This window comes from Mercenaria mercenaria, chromosome 18, assembly GCF_021730395.1.
Source record: "Mercenaria mercenaria strain notata chromosome 18, MADL_Memer_1, whole genome shotgun sequence".
Taxonomy (NCBI): Eukaryota; Metazoa; Mollusca; class Bivalvia; order Venerida; family Veneridae; genus Mercenaria; species Mercenaria mercenaria.
In genome coordinates, this window is record NC_069378.1 from 15,369,816 (window position 1) to 15,395,001 (window position 25,186).

The 25,186-nt window shown below is 34.9% G+C and overlaps 1 protein-coding gene, 1 long non-coding RNA gene and 1 pseudogene across 2 annotated transcripts; 2 read left to right on the top strand and 1 right to left on the bottom strand.

Annotated features, from left to right (window-relative positions):
- Positions 1–416: 416 nt before the first annotated feature.
- LOC128550752 (uncharacterized) lies at positions 417–2,611 on the bottom strand. The gene is made up of 3 exons (XR_008368420.1): positions 2,328–2,611; positions 925–983; positions 417–559 (listed from the first exon to the last, which is right to left on the bottom strand). It is a non-coding gene; the product is annotated as an uncharacterized LOC128550752 (long non-coding RNA).
- A 9,039-nt stretch (positions 2,612–11,650) lies between these two features.
- LOC128550487 (uncharacterized) lies at positions 11,651–14,860 on the top strand (annotated as a pseudogene).
- Positions 14,861–14,921: 61 nt separating this feature from the next.
- On the top strand, positions 14,922–18,289 carry LOC128545990 (uncharacterized). Its single transcript, XM_053529674.1, has 5 exons — positions 14,922–15,470; positions 15,812–16,004; positions 16,621–16,755; positions 17,471–17,677; positions 18,021–18,289. The coding sequence occupies exons 1-5, from the start codon at positions 14,922–14,924 to the stop codon at positions 18,287–18,289; spliced, it is 1,353 nt and encodes a 450-aa protein (XP_053385649.1).
- Positions 18,290–25,186: the final 6,897 nt, after the last annotated feature.

Consider the following 25,186-nt stretch of genomic DNA (forward strand, 5'->3'; position numbering starts at 1 on the left):
GCAAAAGTTGCGCTGGTACATTTGTATCCATATCCGCAGTCGACCGAGATACATGGATCGTTTTTTCTCAGCTCCAGAAACTCTTTAATTCAATAAACATAACGGTTACAAATTAAACCATATCTGTAAAGTGAATTCATGTCTCGATAAATACAACTGGGTTCGAAATCAATATAAATAATCTTAACTTTGATATCAGTGTATTTTTTTATTATTTTTTTTTTATTTAACGTCGCACCGACGTAAAGGTTGCCCAGTTATATAATAACATTACTATTTAGCTTGAACATCCTATCAGTAAGATCACTATAATCCTATTAAGATTACTGGCCTGAGTTATATTGTAAACAATATATATATATATATAGACTTTTACTTAATGACGTTTATTTATAAGCATAAAGACATACTTGTAACTATTGTTTTATTTTCTGATTTCATAGTTTCGTTGAAAATTTTTATGCCGTTTAACGAATCAGTTTTATTCTGTATAGATGTCTTTGCCAAATCACTACGGGGTTTAAGAACAACTGCATACTCGCATACAGTACTTCCATTTCTGAAGAATATAAGATATTTTTTTTTCTATTTTTTTGATATCAACTACATTTTGATAATAAATAATAATATGTGAACTTAATAAAGTATGATGTTAGACGTGCATAATTATTACGATGATATATAGCAAGAAGAAACCAATAGTTTTGCTGAAAAATAATCATAGTTATTTAGGCACTCATAGAACAGTCATACTTACATATATTACGGCATTGTAGTGAACAATCGAAATCAAATTTTATTATAAGTAACATTATGACAATTCAATTTGCAACAATGCGTAACATTAACGTAAGTCAGGTTCCACAAAATAAGTTGTGTTTTCTTTTGATTTATAGCAACATTGTTAAACGGATATATTATTACCTAAATCCGAGAACATCTACTCTAAGAAAATTATCCATAGACTTATACTTGCTCTCAAGCTGAAAAAGAGACAACAAATTCTGAATCAGATCTCCAGTTTCATGTTTTAGTATTTAAAATCAAACAACACTATTTTATAGCAATGCGACTTATAAATCAAAATAATGCAATTTGTTATTAATGAAGCGTATATGAATAAATATCTTAATTGGTAGCACCCATAGTGTTTGGATGTATTAATACTTTAATTCTTAGCAAAATCAAGAGTAATCTTTTATATTGATGCATAATTGGATTTTGTGTTTCACAACGGTTTTTGCATTATGAAAAGACCGCTACCAAATCTAATCGGAATTAATCAAATTAAATCGGAATGAGGATAATGCCATATTCAGAGGAGCAATATCAAAAGAACATTTTGATAGCATTGGCGATATATCAACGGATTCTACAGTGCTACTGTAATACAGACTGTTGACAAGTGCAAAGTGCAAGGTAACAACTTTATGGTCCAGGTAAGAAAATGAAATATTTGGTAGCCCCTTTTGACTTGACCTTTAAGAAATGATGAGTATAAAATGTATCAAAATAATTTTGTGAGTTACCAATTTAAAGTGAATTCGGGGTAGACAAAGCATGAAACTTTCCCTGTAACCCGTCCTGTCTTTTTCTTTTGAAATAACTTGACATGTTTCATGTCTCAATGTTCTGATAATAAAAGCCTGAATATGAAGTACAAAGTTATCGCACGAACAAGAAGGAGCTCGGACAATGACAAACATACAGACAGGTGGACAGACTGGTGATGTGACTGCTACAGAGATTTCGTCAAAGGTACAGTCGTAAGTATATGTGATAAATTAATTATTTTCAAGCTAGTAATTATATATCGACCTTTGCAATAATATTCTCTTCTATCATTCATTGTAATATTATATACTCTTGAAAGTGTGATTATGTTCGTTATATTACGAAATAATCAATTGATCGAAAGGGTTAAAAGCATCTGTATATTAAATATCACTTTGGCCGTTTTCCGAACAATGGCCAATGAAAAAAGATTATCTAATGAAACAAAATCAATATCGTATATATTATCCCTTGTTCTGTATTTTAATAAGTGCAAGAACAATAATTATGACAACTAGTATAGTAAGCAAATCACCTCCAGATCCTGCAGCTATAGCAATTATGTAGGTTTTTGACATAACCATCTTTTCATTTTTACAAACTATTACAAACACAAATTACCATTAGTATAATTCTTGTAAAAAGAAGGCCAGATAAACACAACATGAACTCCCCCGTCTATCCATAAACACAAGTGATTGTAAACCTATATTCATGAAGCATATTATTAAATGAAATCACTTAACTACGTTTCTAATGGTTATATCATGTACCTTTGATTTGAATTCTGTCTTGTACTTTTTATATAGGATCGATGACTTATCTGATAGTTCTGGCTTGAACTTTTTGTTGATACTAACAACAAGTGTCACTTTTACTGGCACTGTATCTGAAAATACGTGTTTAGAACAATAGAACAATACATACAAACTGAGTGATAATAGTAGCTAGTCAATCGTTAAAACTAGAAACAAAGTCTATTTCGTGTCCTCATATTTTCACTAGACTCTTTTCAATTGCTTTATTTACTTTTCAGTACTTTAGTTATTTTATGCACTTACCATTGGTATAACTTAGACCTATAAGTACATTCTACGACAGATAGCTTAACATAACTTTGAATATAAGGTACAATAATATAGATGTATGTATTATAACTAAACACAAATGAACCAATTGCTCCAGTTAAAGATAGTTCGCAATTTTAAAGAATATACTTTAATAATATACATAAACAAGTCACTAAAACTTATTTGACAGTACGACTCTTGAAATTCGGAACAGTCTGCGAACCGTACTGAATGATACAACAACGACACGTTGATTTGTGTTGTACTCCCAACGCCATTTAAATGCGTAGTTTCACAAATATACAAGAAATATACAGGTCTGTTCTGCTGTTGTTGGTGGCGGAACAGTGTTGTTATTTAAATATTTCGAGATTTTTTAATTAATCCGTGTATGCAGAAAATATAACAATCTAGAGAACTCCATCTTGATTACCTTGACGTATATTGAAGCTCCCTGACCACAAACTTAGATAATGAAGTTCAACGTGTTTTATTCTTTCGCGAAATATACGAAACACCTCTTGTCCATATACAAAAAAAGATGAAAAAGGGAAGTATGTACACCATAGACATAAATGTTGTCACCAGACAGTGAAGTTCTCGCTTTAAAAATATATCACTCATCAGTCAAGCAGGAAGATCAATTTAAACCTCTTTGGCACAACTGACGTAAGCGTGACAGTATGATAATTGGATGTACGAGTGTTTCATACATATTGAAAACATATGTGTCGCCTCCAGACGTCCCACAATTCTTGTCCGGAGTATTTCTCAGCAATCACTAATTGGATTTTAGCAAAGGAAATATCTCTTCCAGGAGGAGATGTGAATATTATTTTTATGTTTAGGTCGGATAATTTTTCACTGAGTTATTGACCTATGTTTATTCAACATTAGCCCATCCTGGTCCGGAGTAGCAACCATTAGCTGGGATTCAGCGAAAATCATAAGGAGCTTCACTCTTAAGAGAAGGGGCTCATATTCCAATATGATGATTTTTCATTGAGTTATTGCCCTTTGGTTACCCAATATTAATATAGTACACTATAACACCATTTTTTGTCCGGAGTAGTCCTCAGCAACCACTGTTTAGAATTCAGTAAAACATAAAGCTTCACTCCCAAGAGGAGAAGATGTTTTGCCCTTTGATTTTTCATCATTGATAAACTATAGTCCTAACCTGGTTCGGAGATTTTCTCAGCAACCATTGGCATGAATTCAGCAAACTATCATCGGGAAATTCAATCTCACAGGGAGATACGCATATAATCTCCAATTTACGGTCCGATAATTGTTCACTGAGATATTGCCTTTTGATTATTCAACATCAACATACTATAGCACCATTTCTCGCCGGCGTACTCCTCAGTAACCATTCGTTTGAATTCAGCTAATTTAAAAGAAAACAGGAATCTTCATTCCCAATAGGAGATACGCATTTTATCTTCATATTTTTGTCGGATAAGTTTTTACTGTGATATGGTCCTTCGATTATTCAATGTCGTAAAATATCAGCAACCACAAGGGTGGAATTCTGTGAAAATTCATAAGGAGTTTCATTCTCAATAGGAGATACGCCTTTTGTCTTCATGTTCCGGTTCGAAGATTTTTCACTGAGGTTTTGCTCTTTGGTTATTCAACTTTGGTATACTATAGTGCCATCCTTGGCCGAAGTATTTCTCAGCATCACCTGGCTGATACTCAGCGAAACTTCATAGGAAGCCTCACTACCAAAAGATGCGCAATAGTGTAGCGTGCTTTCTTTCAACAATTACTTGCATGAGTCATAAGATTCTTCTTTGGAAGCTTTACTGCTACTGCGCGTAAAGATTATATATGTGATGATATTTTAGATAATATTGCTGAAGTAATTATAATACGTTCACAACAAGTAAGATCATCTCCAAAATATTTCATTTTTGATCGGAACTTGATTAAATGCTTCAACGTTGCCGGAATTCAACAAACTGCCAGATCTGTGACTAAGACTCAACACTGTATTTCCTATATGATGATCAGTTTGTATCAATCTAATCTGGAAAAAAAGTCTCTACTGCTTGCTGCGTTTCTCTATATAACAGACCGTTGCACAATGTTGGATTTCTTTTCCGACGAGGCCTATTATAAACACGCTATCATAAACCATCGGTTGTCCTATTTATTTCGTTCATATAACTGATAACTTTTCTTCTATGAAGTGTACTAATTTAAATGTTTTTTTTTTGAGAAGTAATGCATCTTTTGGCGTAGTTGCACATCACCATGATTCACGCTTCTTGTACATGTCTCTTTTATGCAATGGTTAGAAACACAATATGAACAAGAATGAAAGTGGAATTGAATGGAAAATATTATTTAAATACTTCCACCAAATTAGTAAACGCTTAAAACGTGGACAATTATAGCAAAAGGCAACATCTGGTAAACTTTAATTCAGCATGTCGACGTTTTTTTCAATGATCTCAATCAAAAGGAGTAACTAAATAATTTAAACTTACAGTAATATGTACCCAGGTAACTGGATAGAAACGTTCTGAACACACTCAGAGGAAAATATTTTGGCACTAAGAGTCAGTGTGGCTTGAAATGTTGACATGCAAACATACGGACGGTGATAAAGAGACAGTTCTCTTGTCTGGTGGCAGTGTAATCGAAATTCTGTTCACCGTATATTACAGTACGAGTCTTTTGCACTATTATGACACCGATATCCTCCATAATGGAACATTTTATTATGTATGTCCTTCGCTAGAAGCGTTTTCAGATTTTTCAGTACCGGGGTAATATTTAATATGGTTAAAGCCGAACCTCATAGAATTTATTTAGGCCGTGTGATGGTCATTCTGAATAATGTCCAAATTACGGTATTTGAGCTTTCAACAGTGAACTACATGTACAATAGTCTACAAGAAAGTTAAAACGGCCATTCACTAGAGATGTGACGGCATCACTGGTACGGTGTTGTGTTATTTAACATAATTATTACGCATATTTAAGCATATCCACACAAGCACAAACATGATATGATGTTTCATACCAATATTTAGACTGTCACGTCATCCTTGCAAACTCTTCTCACAGTTTGTTGATTTTATTACAGATTAAACGACCGTCACTGATACGTCTACAATCTGTCTTGAGTGACGCGTTTATGTGAACACATATCATCTCTTGCATCATGATATATAGATTTAACCCATTGCACTGATTCCATTAGACATTAATCTGCAAAAGTTCTCGAGACAATGTAAAGTTTTTCTCCCAATTTGCAAAGTTGCAATTTCTCTTTGCTTCAATGCTGTTAAACCTAAAGGCGTAGCGTAGAAACGTTAATGTTCTTTACATCTGCCTATTGTATCCACAGGTGTATCGTAGTTTATGTACGTATTAGATAAAAGGTAACGGTAGATTTCTCGGAAGCACAGAACACCATAAACACAGCCGCAGAGCCACGCATTTGCAAAGTAGGCCCACAACAAAAAAGAAGCTGTAACGGAAAAATATTATAGATGGGATGCCTCAAAAATCCAACAAGTACATTGTTATTTTATGCAAAATATAGAAAAAGGAAGGGGTAGGGAGTAGAAAAGGTGGGGGGGGGGGGGGGGGGGAAAGTGGGACAAGGATGAATATTTAAAAGGGAACGCAATGTTCCTTAATCACAGTAACCTACTACGTAAAGCACAGCAGCGCAGACACTCACACACACACACATACACTCGCACATACGCACACACACACACACACACACACACACACACACACAAAACTAACTTACATAGATAAACAAACAGACAGGTAAGATATAACCACACTATAGGGCACCGCCCAAGTCACACAAGCACAAGCACGCACACACATAAGCAGGAAAAAACAGCAATCGGGCACCGCCTAAAGATTCCGGCAGCCAATCTTAAGGTGGGCACGATAACTTACTCATAGTAAAAGGAGAGGGGATGCAAAAGCAAGGGAGCGCAAATGCAAGGGGAAAGGATGGGAGGGGGCGATAGGGGGAGTGAGGAGAAAGAGGAAAGAAACACTAACAACAAACAAGACAACATACGCAACAAGACGGAAAGAAAACAAGTAGAAAATAGGGGCACCGCCTTGGAACGGTCAGTAACCTATATAAAGGAAACTGGGGGTTTAAACGCCTTTAGGGCATGCCAACCTCGCACTTACCCTATTTTCAACACGTTAGACAACACAATGTAAATTGTATTAGGACTGTTCCATTTGGACTCGGCACCGGCGACGATTACTGATTTGATGTGCATCATGGAAATACTAAGATGACAATGCATTTTCTGTAACTGCGATGCTCAAACCGGCGTGATAGTGACTGTTGGTCTGTGACTTTTAAAGGTGGAGACATTTCAAGTAGAATGATAACTATGACATTATCTGGAATAAGAGACTTGAGGGTGACATTGTGGAACTCTATATCTTATGCTGACTGTAGTCTTTTGAGAAAGTGGTTGACATTCAGGACCGGTCAGACAAGCATCCTTGTACAAGGATAGTGAAGCAGACAAACGAATCAGCATGAAATTCATTGACACAGTAAACTTACCTTTCATTGTTCTTAGTGTTTACGCTTGCCATTATCAGTCGATCAAATTGTCGTTTCAGGTTCAAATATGAATATACTGCAATACCACATGCACTTTTGTGCGTTTTTTCCTAGGTTTAATTTTTAAGTTTAGTAGTTTAGAATTCTTATTTAGCTATAAATACAAACCTGATATCAAATTACAGAATGTAATTCGAGAACACCATATTAACAAAATTTATTTTTAATTTGAGAAAGACAGGAACGGATAAAATCTCTTCGGATTTGTAACCTTTGAAACGTAACGAGGTAAAAATGAAGACCACCATCACAAACAAAACGCATGCAATTTGATTGTAAGGATAGAAATATTTAAATACGTTTAATCAACCGTAATTACTTGATAAAAGTAAATCTCACCTGAGCTTAATACTTTCGCAGTTTCAGTCTTAGGCGATGTGGAGGATATGTCTTCTGACGTTGTTGTTGACGTCGTATTGACGTCGGACGCAACTGTGGACGTTGTGTTCGATGTACTGGAATGAGTTGTTGACATCGTACTCGATGTGGTAGAAGGAGTTTTTGACGTCGTGCTCGATGTGGTAGAAATAGTTTTTGACGTCGTGGTCGATGTGGTAGGAGTTTTTGACGTCGTGCCCGATGTGGTAGAAGGGGTTTTTGACGTCGTTCTCGATGTAGTGGAAGGAGGGGCTGACGTCATGCTCGATTTAGTGGAAGCAGTTGTTAACGTCGTGCTTGATGAAGTGTAAGGAGTGGCTAACGCAGTGCTCGATGTAGTGGAAGGAGCTATTAATGGCGTGCTTGATGTAGTGGAAGGAGATGTTAACTTCGTGTTTGATGTTATGGAAGAAGAAATTGACATCGTGCTCGGTGTTATGGAAGAAGAAATTGACGTCGTGCTCGGTGTTATGGAAGGAGATATTAGCTTCGTGCTCGATATAGTGGAAAGAGCTGTAAACGTCTTGCTCGGTGTAATGGAATGAGCTATTGATAGCGTGCTCGATGAAGTGGAAGGAGCTGTTACCGTTGTGCTCGATGTAGTGGAAGGAGATATTAACGGTGTGCTTGATGTAGCGGAAAGATATGTTAACGTCGTGCTCGGTGTTATGGAAGAAACAATTGACCTTGTGCTCGGTGTTATGGAAAAAGAAATTGACGTCGTGCTCGGTGTTATGGAAGAAGAAATTGGCTTCGTGTTCGGTGTCATTGAAGAAGAAATTGACGTCGTGCTCGGTGTAATGGAAAAAGAAATTGACGTCATGCTCGGTGTTATGGAAGAAGAAATTGACGTCGTGCTCGATATTATGGAAGAAGAAATTGACGTCGTGCTTGGTGTTATGGAAGAAGAAATTGACGTCGTGCTCGATGTAGTAGGATTTGCTGTTAACGTTGTGCTCGATGCAGTAGAAGGATAAGTTGACTTCATGCTTAATGTTTTTGAATCAGTAGTTAACGTCGTGCTTAATATACTGGAAGGAAGTGTTGACGTCGTAGTTGATGTAGTTTCCATAGTCGTGGAATGGGATGTCGAGCTTATTAGTGTTGATAGAAATATTCCTGAAAAACGCATTTAGTTTATGTTACATAAAAACATTTCAATGTTCACATAATAACATTCTTACATATACAATACAAAACTTCGACGCAAGTGTATACCTGTAACACTTCAAAGGGCATTGGTCATTGACCATGATATAAATTTTTTATAACGATAGAAAATAAGTGACTCTTTTCGGACAAGTTCATAATTGTAAAATAATTTCGTTGGTATGCATCAATTTTATTGGATAGGGATTTGCTGTGAATGACATTTTTAACTCACCTGAGCACAAAGTGCTCATGGTGAGCTAATGTGATCGCGCTTTGTCCGTCGACCGTCGTGCGTGCGCGCGTGCATGCGTCCGTCCGTCCGTCCGTCCGTCTGTGTGTCAAGTCGTCCGTAAACGACATCTCCTCCAAAACCCCTGAATGGATTTTGATGAAACTTTTCGTGTATGTTCCTTGGATAGTTCTTTACCAAAATTGTTCAAACGGTTTCGCTTGGTTGCATACAGGGTCCGCTAGAGTTAAAAATAGAATCAAAGGCCTGAATGGCCTGAGTCGGCTAATGATTGATGTACTGACAGTATAGTCTACCAGTTTCAGTTTGGTTTTAGTTTTTTTCTTAAAATTTCATAACACAGCTCGATATTTACCCAAAATATTATATCCGGATACGATTACACTTTTCTCCAGTTTGAACAATATATTTTACAAATTGTGATGACACGAAGACATTTAGCAGCAATTGGCAGTATCTGACATTGAAGTTTACGGTTAAATTACCTCTTATTTAAATCTTTTCATAAAAAAGTTATTTCGTTTCGCGAAAGCAGCCAAACATAGACGATCTACTTTCGATTTCAAAAACTACAAGAAAATACAATTTAATGTTTCGCCGATTTGTTTATTTCTCGAAAAATAAGAATTAAAATCATTTTTAATATCAGTAGTAACTAAACAAACCAGTAAGAGCTTCTTCTTCCGATAATTTATCCGTTTACTGACTGCAAAATTCAACCCACGCAAAGTTTATAGAAATCATGCATGCGTGTTTACGTTCAATGTGGGAGAATTAAGGCTGATCGGCTATGTTACCTAACGCATCCAGACGATTCAGATTTTGTTTTTAAAAAAGCATTGTGTGCGTTTCTGTAATTTTATATACGTTTTTATACGCTTAGAAATTATTAGACATGCGTATTTGCATTATTTCTATACGTAATTTACGCTAATACGCATCTTATCTGGAGCCCTGTGGAACTATTTTTTGTCTTTCGCTGGATGTTACCCAAGCTCTGTAAGCCTGCGCAATTCTTAAAATGCACATTTATGCTTAATGAGTTACATTCGAGAATTGCACAATTACAAGTCATAAATATGACAGATTACATCGTATATTGGTCATAGCAAAGGGAATTGACACAACTTAACTTCATTCATGCAGTGAACTGTTTGAAGTTTGAGAAATCTAATGGAACTACATCCCTTCACTGTGTTATTTGGTCCATTTAGAGAATCGTTGGATAGCAAGGACTCGTCAAAAGGCTTTCAGCCTTTAGCCGATTCAAAAATCTTCAAACGACATCTCCTCCTAAATTGATTGTCCGATTTTGAAATAGTTTCACACAGATGGTTCAAATTATACCGACTCGTAAAGAAACATGACCGTCAGGGGGCTTGGTCACCTTTCCCTATATGTATATAGTGGAAATTAAAAAAAATAGTCTTGTATGAAACTGCTGGCCCAATTTTAAAATAATTTAACACAAATGGTCATTGGGCGACCCTCTACCAAGATTGTTTGAATTATTTTGATTCGTCAAGAAACATGGCCGCCAGAGGGCGTGGTCACTTTTCCCTGTATAATATAATGAAAACTCTTCTTGTGTGAAACTGTTAGCCCGATATGAAAATATTTTTACGCAAATGGTCCTTGTGTGACCTTCTACAAAGAGTGTTCAAATTATTCTGATTCGTCAAAACATTTAGAAAATCTTCTTGTATAAAACCGATTTTAAAATAATTTCACACAAATTGTCCTTGTGTGACCTTTTACAAATATTGTTCATTTTTTCTGATTCGTCAAAAAAAAAACTGGGTTTAATCAAACATTGATAAATGTATAAATACTAGTACTACATCTTGCTGGTAGGTACTCCACATAAATGTTGTGAATTACAATTTTAATTGTACCTAAACATTTAGGTAGTTTTGCATGTTTGTCAGAATAATTTGTATATTTGATATATTGATATAAGCACAGATAGTGCTTGACTACCTTTTATGCTTCCATTGCTATAATAATATTTGAATTGCTGTAAATAATAGGATTTGGGTCATTTATGGACGATTTGGGTTAATTACAGTGATAGCTGGATCTTAATATCACACATTATGTTATATACAATAGTAAAAGGGAACCAACTATTTGTTAGAGCAAGTACTCGTTGTAAAATACTATGTTCGAATTTGAACCAATCAGAAACAAGTTATAGCATCAATCAAAGTTCACTTCAGGTAAGGTATAAATAGGTAGACGGATGACAGAGAGATCATTCTGTATCCAGCGACTGAAGAAGACACATCGATGATTCAACTAATAATTTATCCCAGTACCTTGATAAGGAAGTTATTGCAACTACACTGTCAGGGCGGATACATTATTACAAAGAAGACGTTTGAAGTTCATAGACCAAAGAAGAGTTGCAGAATTTCAACAAGGTTTCGAGCTATAGGGACAGGGCATAGGAGTTTTACCTTAAGGTATTAGGCCCCTAATGAAATCGGCAATCATCGACAATAATCGCCATTTGTCGACAATTCTCGTAAAGATCCTCGTTTGATAACGGGTATATTCGGAATCCCAAAAATAGCGGAGAATCTTGATCACGTGGTGGTATTCCCCAATAAAATGACGTCATTTCCGAGGATTTCTGTCATGGCGTCGTACACACGAGATGTTCAAGGAAAGTTTAGAAAATCATTCAAAGGAACGCGTAAACGTAAAAAAGAAACAGTTATAGTGGATCACAATTATTGCACAGGTAATAGAAGTGACACTGCGATAGAAAATCCAGATGCTGAACAAGTGAAACTTCCGAAGTCGGTTGATAAACAGGGATGGAAAGAAGGGAGAAGAATCGTCGAATTGTTTTGTTATCCAAATTGAAATACTGTCAAAAGTGTAGATTAGGACCAGTGCCATTAACGTATAACAACATTCTATGAGAACTGAAGAAAGGACTTTCTGGATATCTCTATGTTTGTTGCCAAAATAATGACTGTGGACATGTAAATTTGGTTCCATATGGGAAAACACATCGTGGAAATTCTGCCAAGTCTCAGTCTGGAATGCATTGCTTTGCCGTCAATACAAAACTTGGAACAGGTAAATGCATTTTATCTGATGATAATTTGTTTACATTAAAGTGAAAAAAACTAAAAACAAAAGATGTAAGTCTATATAAAATATAGGATTGCAAGTACCTGGTACTTCGTACTTGTGTACCCAGTAATCATTTTGTTGATGAAATCGATACTGACTGTCATTTCGTCTGTTATTTAGTATATCGATATGCAAGAGTTATCGTTTTCAAGAGAAAGGTTGAAAACATCATTTTATTGGAAAATTTTCTTGTAAGTAGCCAATGAAATACAGCGTAACAAATATTTTTAGACACACTCCTCAAAATGGCAACAACGAGACAAACCAGAAGTCATTTCCCATAAATGAACAACAAATACGGATTTTTCGTTTAAATTAAGGTGAATAATAATTCACTATTTGACAGAAGCTATGGTCTATTCGTCTTTTAATTATATGCGTGATCACTCACTGCCTCTTGTGCAGTCATGGGTTCAAACTATGGAATTCCGTGATCAATTTTCAACACCAGTACTTACTGTCTTTCATTTGAGATTCCATAGTGATTCAAGCGATTTCAAGTAACTTGTATGAGGGTCGCGATATTGTGATTATGTTTGCATGTGGAGGTTAATATCTCGCCTCGACGTACAACATAGGAAGGACCTTTTCTGTGTTGAACCTTCCGCGGCGTTTTTAAAATGCTTGTGAAATAAATGGCAACACAAGTTTGTAACTATTTTAAATAACACAGTTGGTGGCTTCTACCGAACTGCCTCGGTCAGTTGAATGTGGGAAGTACATGTAGCTATATGGCGAAAAATTTGTCAACAACAATCTTTTTTCCTTATGAATTCTTTTTTGTGATTTTCAGCAATGATTGACAGTCTAGGTGGACCAGTGAAGGTCAATAACATGTTGTCGACACTAAACATGCCAACAATTCGCAACAAAAACATGACGAAAATGGAAAGACGGACTGAAAATGTTATTGAAAAGGTGGCATTGATGTCAACAAGAACAGCTGCCAAGGAAACATTTGACAAAGAAATGGCGTAAGCATTTTTAATACATTAATACATCTTCGAAAGATTTCACAATGATTTTTCATTACGAAACAAAGTTTAAGCTTTTTAATTATTCATTATCATTGGTTGTCGGTTCTTGAAGCATCACTATTGTAAGTCTGTATTTGCTGTAATCATGGTGATGCTAAGTTTTATTCTGAATCTGTTATTTTTTTAAATTAATTTTTTATCATAAAAACATTAAATCTTTATTCATATTTCTCAACATAAAATGTGGCGAAATATATTGTAGTAACAGATTGACATTTTACCATTTTATTTGAAATGAAATATTCTTTTTAAGGGATCTCAGACATGAAGAATTCAAGGTTTCTGAACAGAATACGGAGGGTCTCATTGAAGATCTTGGGGTATGTCCTCTACCAGATGCCTCTCCAGCACTTAAGTAAGCATCTTTTTGTTTATATCTTTATTTTCCAAAGTAAATGAATTATTTAAAAATATCTCTATCCATTTTTAAAGAAAGTTTTTACATCTTCTGTTAACTAGGTGAAATAACTGCTTCACAGACTTCTGACCCAATTAATTTCACTTATTGAAGGTCGATTCTACAGTCAAATGCTACAGTTTCAAATGACAGTGACTGGTCAGATTTTGAAGATTGGGACGGGCCATCATCAAAGAAAATAGGTCTTCATGCATCAGATCAGACAACAATTTGGTATGTCTTTTAGATGAATAATAAAGTCTTTGAAGAGACTGCATTTGAGCCGCGCCATGAGAAAACCAACATAGTGGCTTTGCGACCAGCATGGTTGCAGACAAGCCTGCGCATCCGCGCAGCCTGGTCAGGATCCATGCTGTTCGCTATCAAAGCCTACTGCAAATAGAGAAACTGTTAGCGAACAGCATGGATCCTGACCAGACTGCGCAGATGCGCAGTCTGGTCTGGATCCATGCTGATCGCAAAGCCACTATGTTGGTTTTCTCATGGCGTGGCTCATTTGAATTTTTGTATTTGAGGTGATATCAGCTTAATTAATTTGTAAACATAAGGAGTGGACATTGATTTTTTTGGTAGCCAGATAGAACACTATGATTCAAATGTTATTTTGAACATCTGTGATTGAAATGTTATTTTTTTTTAATAATCAGATCATTTTTACCTAAGAATGCCCATGGGCAAATGTTTGTTAATTAATCAATGAAATTATATATTTTCATCATCAGTAGTACTCCAGGACACTCAAATGCTCATGCCAAGCTGTAAAGTGGGCCACGTCATCTCTCGAAACCTCACAGCAGAATAAGACTTTCTCCAAAGTTCCCGTGTAAAACAAGGAGTGGTATGTCATGTGCTGTCGACACAGCCTGGCACAAACGGGGATTTGACAGCTTAACATGTAAGCAGGAAAGATTAAATTATTAACATCTGTGTGTATTTTGATTGACAAAACGCTTGCAACTTTAACCTTGTATACATATTTGAAAATATTGACCTTTGGATTTTCTAGTTGAAACTTACCTTTGAGATCTTTATTATTATGCTTTGTTTTACTTTACCTTTTTACAAAACTGAACTTAGTTTCAGACTTGTTTTATTCCTGTAATATTGTATTTTACAGCTTACACATTTTTCAAGGGGAAAGCAAAATATGGAAAAAAAAGTATTAAAGACTGTCATAAGTCACAGAACCTGTGGAAAGTGCAAGTGGTGGCATCGAAATAGGCCAGGTAAAAAAGTACGGAATCACCGGTGTGTGCATACACACACTGGAAGTGCACGTCATATGGAAAGTGTAAGTGGTGAGAAAGGAGTTAAGGAACTGCTGGAAGAGGGTACGCCAATTGAATATTTGGAAGGAGATGGAGACAATACCCTCATTGCTCGTCTGAAATCAAACTTAAATTTGACAATGAAAAAACGATTTGATAGAAATCATGTTGTGAAAAATATTGGCAAACGTTTGTACATGTTACATGGAGAGAAAGGAGTGAAACTGAGTAAAAATGTTATCGTTCACATTCAGAAATGTCTGAAGTACGTGTTTGCTAAAAATCAAAGTGATGACACTGGAATGAAAGAAAATCTCAGAGCAATTATACCACATCAGTTTGGGGATCACTCATTGTGTCAGCCAAGGTTTTGTGGATATAAGAGAAAGCCAGGATCATTGTATTCACACAGAAGTCTTCCTTATAAGGCCCCTCTTAAAGATAACAATCTACGATCAAGGCTGGAGAGCATTTTTCAACCTATCATATCAAATGCCGAACAGTACTCCGACCTTGGGTCCAGTCAGCAATGTGAACATGCGAATAGGGAAGTTCACTACAGTGTTTGTTCCTATATACATTGTTCCTGTTCAACTGCGGTCTTCAGAATTTGGTGTAAGTTTTAATTATACAGAAAGATACTTTACGTTATAATTTACATTAATATTTATAGTTGTCTCTTGCATGATAAATAATAAATAGTATTTGTTACACCCTCTGTAAATCATCTGTATCAACTACCAATCTCAGTCACAGAAAAAATCTGTTTAGTAATACTGTAAAATACTTTTACTATAAACTTCCATTTTTTCAACTAGACATTTAAAAAAAAGTTCCTTTATAAATGTTCAGAAAAAGATATGAGTCCTGGTTTAGCTGACAGTGCAATTATTATAAATTGTAGGCACACACAAAAGCTGGGTTATCACCTGGAGTTCACACAATCAGATATGCAGAAAAATGTGCCAAAAGTAGAAAGCGGTCATCTGATCTGTCACAGTTACCATCCACCAAACGTCGGCGCCTTATCTTGAAACAAGAGCGGGCTACCACTCAGGGTGCTCAAGAAGCTCTAGAAGGAGTGTCTTATCAATCAGGTACTTACAAAGTCAGTTATTACTTGTTTTTTATAAACTTTAGAAGCCTAAATGAAAGAAGACCACACTTGCCTGTCTAGTGGCAAATCAGTTGGATAATATTTTTCACCATACTTATCTTACTACTTCGAACATTCTTCAAAATTCAATACAATAGAGGGATATTGGATTTTGTTCTGGAGAGTTTGTGCGTACTAAATAAATAGCTGATGTAGAAATAACCGTCACATGGTAAATATTTATGCAGTTTCATACTCTTTGGGGCTGAGCACCAGATCAATACAGTATATTGTACCTGCACGCTTAGCTCAGGTAGAGCGTAGATCTACAGATCACGGGATCCTGAGTTTGATCTTCGGGTGAGATGTATGTTGTCCATGAAAATTTTATAAAAGACATTGTGTCTGAAATTCTTTGTCCTCCATGTGGGGAGGTTAGCAGTTACTTGCGGAGAACAGGTTTGTACAGGTACAGAATCCAGAATGCTAATTAGTTAAACTGCCCGTCGTTGCTTAAGTGAAATACTGTTGAAAAACAGGTGTTACGCAAAGGAAAGTGTACTGTTTCAATTAGAGGTCTACTCTTATTTCTTTATAAATTTCAATATCCTGTTTAGGTATTGGTCATGAGCAAGATATTGATATAGAGAAAATCCCTGATGCAGTTCCCAGAGGAGATTTCAAACTTGTGACCTATATTCAACATGACAAACCAACACTTGTTATGGTCGACTTGGAAACCACTGATCTAAGTAAGAATTGCTTTATTTCACTAAGATGTTCTGTTGATCTGTGTTTATTTTCTAGGGCACAATTAAATCAGCAGAAGGAATCAAAGTTGCAGGTTAATTTTATTCAAATTGTCAATAGATGGTTACTAGTAAAAATGTATTAGTAAGCTGTTATTCAATGTACACACACAACACCTAGAGATTAAGCTTTTGATGTCCGGCTCTGAACATACATTCACAAAAGCACTTGCTGCAACCAAATTAGAAATTATGTAGTTACAGAACTCCTTATAACTGACAGTTACAATGTCCGTAGTCTGTACTATTGTTCAACACAAAAATTGAAAAATTTTGCATAGCTAAAGTCAAAACTTGAAGAAAAATATTCTAATTTCCTTTGTCCTGAAATAAAACACTTTTTGATTGGCTCGCTGGTCAATAGTCAAAACTATTTGCCTGGTCCTTTGGACTTAGGGCAATAGTTTTGACTATTGACTGGCAAGCCATTCATGTGCATATTATTACATGACTTTATATAAATAATCAGTTGATAGTTTGTTCTATCATATATAGTTCCTAACTAGATTTTGCAGTAAAGTAAAAATTTAAAGGAAAAAAATATAGTTTGTGTCTGATGTGATAAACAAATATTGAACAGCAAGCCTTTTATGAACTTTATAACATATCCATCTGTGATTCATCTCTTAACTTTGTAATATGTTTTATTTATTTTCAGTTCGTGGCAGTATCATTCCTCATATAACACAAATTTCTGCTGTAGACTATGATTCTGGAGATACCTTTGATCAGTATGTTGTCCCAAAGATGCCAATCACAACAACTGCTCAACAAGTGACTGGAATTGTTATATGTGGTTCAAACTTGACTGTTAATGGAAGTCCAGTACAATCATTGCCTATAAAGGAGACATTAGAACGTTTTTGTAAATGGCTGGAAAAGAAACCAAAGGTGTTCCTTGTAGCTCATAATGGGGGGCGATTCGACTTTCCTGTCGTGATGTCAATTGTAAAGAATGTGAACTTTCTTGAATGTTTCTTTGACTGTGTTATTGGTCTAATTGACACATTGCCAATTTTCAAGAAGGTCTTTCCGGGACAGTCGTATAAACAAGAAGATTTAGTGGTTAGGCATCTTCAAACAACATATGGGGCACATAATGCTATTGAGGATGTTGTGTTTTTGAGAAAGCTCATTCTTTTTACAAAGTTGCTGTACCGGAAATCATTCATTTCAGTTTTTCACCTAAGCTATGCTCAATTCAGTAGTGTTCCATAGAGAGAAAGCTAGAAATATCAGGAGCCTGGATGTGCTTATTTCTAGCAGTGTATGCAAAGCTGCGACTGCGAAGAACATAGCAGGGTCTGGTCTAAATCTGTCTCGTCTGCAGAGAATTTACAGTCGTGACGGGGAAGATGGGTTACAGAATACTTTTACAGTGAAAAATAGTGAAGGTCAACCTAGAGTGACAAGCTCGAAACGTGTATTGGAGACTGTTATCCCAAAACTGGCTGACTTCCTTAAAAAACGAGAGTGAATTTAATGTTAAAGTGAAAAAAAATGTGAAAAATGTTAACATTATAGGACACACTGTTGGTTAAGGATTATTTTAGTGAACAAAATGCTTTACTGTGCTGTTAATTGTAAACACACCTTTTAGTGGTATAATCCTCTTGGGAACTGGTGAAGAAATGATTTCTGTTTTTTTTAGAGTGGGAAAAACCTTAGATTTTTTCAATACTGTTGTAGAAAATAATACAAACTATGATTATATGTTCAAAGTGTAAAAAATAACAAGTTCTGATGTTTGCTTGAAGCTTTTTCAAAATTTCAGATTTTGCGTGCTCTGTCGACAAAACTGACCCCATAAATAATTCTTTAAATGTTTTGAGAGTTTTAGACGGTAAAAAGATTTGATTTTTTTATATAATGCATGTAATATAATACAGATAATTTTGCTGTAATTATTTTTGCTTGCCCCATTATTATTTTTTAATTTTTTGACTCTTGTAAGTGTTGGTCGGAGACAAATATTTTCAAAATGGCGTATTTCTGGATTTTTGCGGAGTACTAAAATAGTGTATAGATTTCATTGTTTGATTCTATTGTCTTCTTTACTTTGTATTATTATTTTCTGGTGCTTGCTGAAGTTAGAAGTTGTAATTTGATTACAGTTTGGTTTTAAAAATGTAAATAATATGACATAAACATATGCTGGTCGTCGTCCATTTTACCCCGTCGGATTGCGTATCGGTTTCATGGCCAAAATGTTTATTTCTTTATAATTTCACGGTTAAATTTCACTAGAATTGTCCAAATAATGAAGACAATGTTTTAGAACCAAAATATAATTGATTTGATTAATTTATTAAAATTCCTCATTAAGGGCCTAATACCTTAAGGGTTGTTGAATGCTATAGACAATAGCAAATATAGGGTGAGCATCGGAAAGCTGAGGCAGAGACAAAGTGTTTGGTAATCTACTGAGACAGTAGGAGAGTTCCAGCTTATAGACGAGGTTCAGCGTTATTGGCGAAGTACAGCCAAGGCATCGGGGTTATACCTATATGGTAGTTGAATACTATAAGTGATATCATATAGGCGCTGAGCATCCAGGAGTCAGGGCAATCGTATTAGGTTACAGCTTCAATTAAGAGGACATAGGCTGAGCATCTATGCGATAGGACTCGTATGTTGTTGATTCAAAGACATTGTCTGACGGGAACTTCGACAAAAAACCAGTCAAGTATAGTATCTCCAGCCTATAGGAGTTTGAGCTGATTTCATTAGTTGAAGGTTGATAATTGAAACATTGAATGAGTTTTGCCTGATCCCTGATATAGCTCATAATTGAAATCATTTACGAATCATTGGTACACGAATCATTTAGGCAAGGTAGCCAGAGGATAATTTTATATACTGTATAGTGGGATATATTCACGGTGCCAAATGTTCACGTTTTTTTAAGAGTTTTGAATTCACGGTGTCTTGATTTCGCGGAAACTACCTCGTCCGCGAATTATAAACCTTGGTTGCAACAAAAGAAAGGGAAGACACTCTTCCTCAAATAATAACAAACACGCCAATAAGTATGTCGTTGTCGTCTGAATAGAGACGCATATAGGGTATAAAAGAAGCTACTAGTAATAATTCTACACTTGTGCGAAATTTAGTTCTGTAATGCATTGAAATAATCTCGCCACTGTTTTATTAAATATTTAATCATTTATCGACTCCTTACGACGTACTCATACAAACCGCATGTTTATATTTAATCCAGAAATTACAATGAAAATGAACAGAAATAAAATTATCTCACCGCGTCTGCTAAACTTATTTGACTGATTCGATACACATGACAAGTTGTACGCATATAATTTTCGTCTTTTTTATGAACATTTTTGTGCTGATAACTTTTGCCACATCTGGTTCTTGTGTTCTTGGTGTTACGTGTATTCTAGTCTACGAAAAGTCGGAAATTATGGGAAAATGGCTACATAAAGGGAAGTACGGTACAAAAAGGCCGCCTTTAATAATTTTGCCGGATCCAACGAAATTAAATAATGATGAAAAGGCAACTGCAATTAACAAAATTCGATTTGTAAAGTATAACCGCTATATAACAAACAATATAATGTTTTTCACACCTTTATTTCTCATGTGCATAATTTCTATATTTATATGATCGGAGCAATTACTGATAAAGGGAATAGACGATAAACACTAGATCACCCTGTTATTGGCCGTCCCTTGGTGAAATGTGTATGTTCGCGGTAACAATAAATCGCAGTGTTTAGATTTCGCGCTGTCAATGTTGACGGCGAATATAGAGAAAATTAAACCTCCGCGAATATAACCCGCTATACAGTACGAGATATTTGGTCTCACCAGCTATACGTTTTAACAAAGGACATTCTACATCGTTTGTCAGCTAGTCTAAGACATAGTCACCTTAGCGATTGGACCCATTTCCTTGTTCAAGATACTAAAGGCATAGGAACTTCCCTGAGTCATATAACCCGTATCCTGACAATGTTTGCATAATTTTTATTTTGAAATTAAATTATTTGATTCATTTTCAAAACTTCCAAATATACCGATGAAATCTTGTCCCTTTAGACTTCATTCAATCTTAATTAATTGGAATCCATAAAATATCAGTTACGATGGTTCTTACGTGGATGAAAAATTTCTATGATTTATATGTAAATGAAACCTCATACAACTGTAAATCAACATATTTTCCATTAAATGGAATTAATAGGTCCATATTTTGGTAGATATTTGCCAATAATTAGAAATCAGCTAGTTCTAAGCGGATTTTACAACATTATTTGGAATAATTTCACGTGTAAACATTACCTAAAACTTATCGTTAAGATGCCCGTTTTATTAATTAACACACAGGCTGCAATTTATGTATGATACGACTTACGAACCAAACTATATTCTTCGTTTTTTTTTTAAAATAATGACTTTAATATATGAGTATATCAGACATGCAGAACTACCTCAAACACATATGATTTGGTCTGAAAAATAAATATTTCCAGGCGGGAATTTTATATCAGGAGTTAGATCACACTAATACAAAAATGGTAATTACCGCAATTTCTGAAATATTCAATAATTTGACATCTGTAATATTTGATATTTCAAACTTCTTTACATATTTGTAAAGTGTGTTGCTCTACGTTCTAATTATTTTTGTAGTTAGCTTACCTATCAGTGACCTTGTTGTTATACTTGGCATCTTTCAGGTAATTTTGTCACCTGCAATATATACAAAATAGTTTGCGCATCTGAACAATAATTGTGCTCAGGTTTTAAAATCACATTTTATATATTTTTGCAATGAAAAGATTACTCTGCAAAATCTAATTTCCCGTTAAGATACAACTGCGACAAAATATAACGAAATACAAACCATTTTACGAAATAAAGGTTTTAGTCAGGATTTGATCATTTTTCATATTATTGTTGCAACGGACAATAAGAGGACCAAAATGCTCATCGGCCGCTGACCAGACAGGATGAGACACGGATGACCCGTCATGAGTAACATCAGTGAAAGTTATTTCTAAAATCAAGCATAAATTACTCGCAATTAAGAGTGTAATTTCTCCTTTATATCAAAGGTTTCAATACAGTCCAATTTTCTCGAGAGACCACGTGAGGCCATTTGCATTAAGAGACCACGAGAGGCCATTTGCATTAAGAGACCACTTTTTCAGTACCCAGTTGTGTTGTTAAAGAAAAGAGTGTTTTGTATTAAGAGACCATTTGTGCTAAGAGGCCACTTTTTGTTCTTCCTTTAGTGGTCTCTTAATGCAAGTTGTACAGTATATGTTAGGATATTTTATATTGATACATTTCCCGGTATCTGCATTGAAAACGATGGTTTGAACATTGTTGTCATTTTCGTACAATATCAGATTGTTGCATACATATAACCTAAAGCTAAATATTAGCAATATTTAAAAGCCGAGCTGTAATGCCCATTGGTATTACTTAATTTTCAATCAATGACGACAGGAAGAAATCAGCTACAAATAGCCAAACCATTTTCCATTTCTTAATTTTACGAAAACTGTTTTACAGTTGAACCTGCTTTAAGCAGCCACTTGCCTTTAGCAGCCGGACAGCTGGCTTCCAAAATTGACTTTTTATTTCATTTTCAACTCGTGATAAGAAGCCCTGTACTTTTAGAAGTAAGATGATGTTGCACCCGTAGTTAATTGCTTAATACAAGTTTCACTGTTATACCGAGTTAACAATGATATCATCAGTTGACAGATGAACAAATTAAATCTGTGTTAAAATTATTGTATCAGTTATCAAATAATCCTGCTGAAATTGATAGCATTCAGGGATAGCAAACATCATAATTTGAGCATCAAATATATCTGTGCCGTAAAAGCAATGCAGACTCTTCTGAATTACATTTTTGACAAACAGATCTTTACTATATACAAATAACCTATCGTAGTTGAAAAATACCATTAAAATCACAATCCAGACTTGTTCACACGTTTTCGCTATAATGATATATATTTACAAAACAAAAATAAACATGTACCAAGTTACAAGTTGTATCTAAAATAACAAGTGTTAACTTAGACTATATGCAAGATAACAAAAACAAATTTTAAAATATGCAAAAAGGCAACAACACTGACAAAAACAACATTTACTCAGTTATTAATGACAAACGAGTGTATTTCAGTTTCAAGATTATAGCTGCATGTGTGATTATGTTACATTTACCAAGATACAAGGGCATGTGGACGACTGTCTACGGGTGACTAAATGAAACCATCGAATGCAAGAGTGGCAAGCCAATCGTGCAAAGATGGTCTCAGACTCAGGGTACCCGTCTCAGAAAGTTAACATGCCAGATGAAGTAATTGTCAGTACTGGTATAGTTTCAGATCTCAACGGGGGAATTAGCTAAGTTGTGATTGGCATGCTTAAAGAATGATGCAGTTCGGCATTGTCGGAAAACGGCACTGAAATAAAATTACTAGCATGAATATTTATTACGAGATGGAGTATTATGAACTAAAAATGTGAATAAACATCGCACGAGTTGTCTTCTACGTTCTTGTCATTATCTTCTACAATATACGCCTTGTATTTTGACTTTACAATATTAAGGATGATTCGGCGTTCCATTACACGCTCCCTGGCCTCAAGTGCTTCTGATTTTCTCTCATATTGTAACCGTCTTCTCCTGTAATTATAAAGAGATACATTCTCTGAAGTATGTATTTGCTAAACAAGCAGCGGTCTTGCAATTTACATTTTAGCAAGTCACATTAACGGGTCAAGAATTAAAACACAGACTGAAGTAAAAGTTTAACCTGAGAAATTAATAACACAGATGTAGATATATTGCAATATTTGTATGATATATTTGTGAAATAGCATAATAAGATAAACACATGTGTCTGTATTAGTAAAAGGAAAGCCATTCAGTCTTCAGTACCCCATAGTCGAGGAAGAAATGATGTTCTTAGTATACAAGGTTTAATGCCATATAACAAAATGATTAAATACAAAATAGCTTCTGGTCAGTCACGTAATAAGAACGTGAATGAATTCAAAGTACACTATTCACTGACTGACCCATGTACAATATGGAAGCCTGATACATGCAACAGATCATGCATATATCAATTGCTTACCTATGATAACACCAAAAGTTAATTGCAAGAAAAACTAGACACGCAACTGTAATGATGACGTATGGTAACCATAGCAACGACTGTTTCGTTTCCTTGTACTTGTCTGTAGTTGTCACATTCAGATATGGCGTCATTAATGGTTTCTCCTCATTCTCTGTAAAAAAATTAATATAAAGATGTTTATATTAACAGCTTAATATGCAGAACAAATGATTTCAAAAGAAATCACGTTTAAGGACATGACGGAGAAACATTTTAGTGTCAAAAAATCAAGTGTCACTGGTTAACCATATATAACTGAACTAAAGTTACAATTAAGCTTAAACTAACATATTAAACCACCCATACAAAACCTTTCAAATGACCATTGAGCTTTGGTTGGTTAGATTTTCGGAAAGAGGTTTCGACCCACATACAGATTATTAACAAACACAAACATTCTGACTGATTATTAGTCTCGTTATATTTACAATGTATCATTTGATTCCCATAGTGAAATATGTATGATCTGTTTCATTTATTCAAACCCTTGATCACGTTTGTTTCATTGTTCTGTAAATAATTCACTCGATCTCTAGAAATTTACTTTATTAACTTTGAACACTTCAAGCAGATTTGAAGTCATTATAAGCACTTTTACAAAAGTTCTATTTAATGTGTCATCAAATGTCTGAACTATCTTAGAATCAAAACATATTACGTACATTGTATGTTTGATTCTTCCGTTGTTGGCTACACTGTTTTAACACGGTCGAAATTTACATTTATTTAAGCCGTCAGATCAATCAACATTAGTTTTGCAAGAAAAATGTTTTTTTTTTTTTTTTTTTTTTTTTCACAAACTATAGTGTTATGTATTTCTGACTACAATGCTACATTATGTATTTGCATTCTACAAGTAACAAAACAAAATACAATACGATATTTCTCAGGTTTTTAGATAGCTTTTAGAGAAGATAATTATTCTTATCTGTAGAATGTAAATGCTTTTATCTTTAACTGATAGTAAACAATCCCATTCTGAAACAAAGTCGATACAACTGCTCAAAAACTTTTCGTCGGAATTTGTTAATTTTGTTTGATTTACCTGTAGGGAAATCGTGCATGCTATTCCTTTGAATTATTCATATGCCTGTATATTTTCCTAGACTTTTCCTATGACCTGATGCATTGAACAATACTATTTTATGTTTATAACAAATTGGCAATAAACTGAAAACATCACAAAATTGTTCCCTAGGGAACAA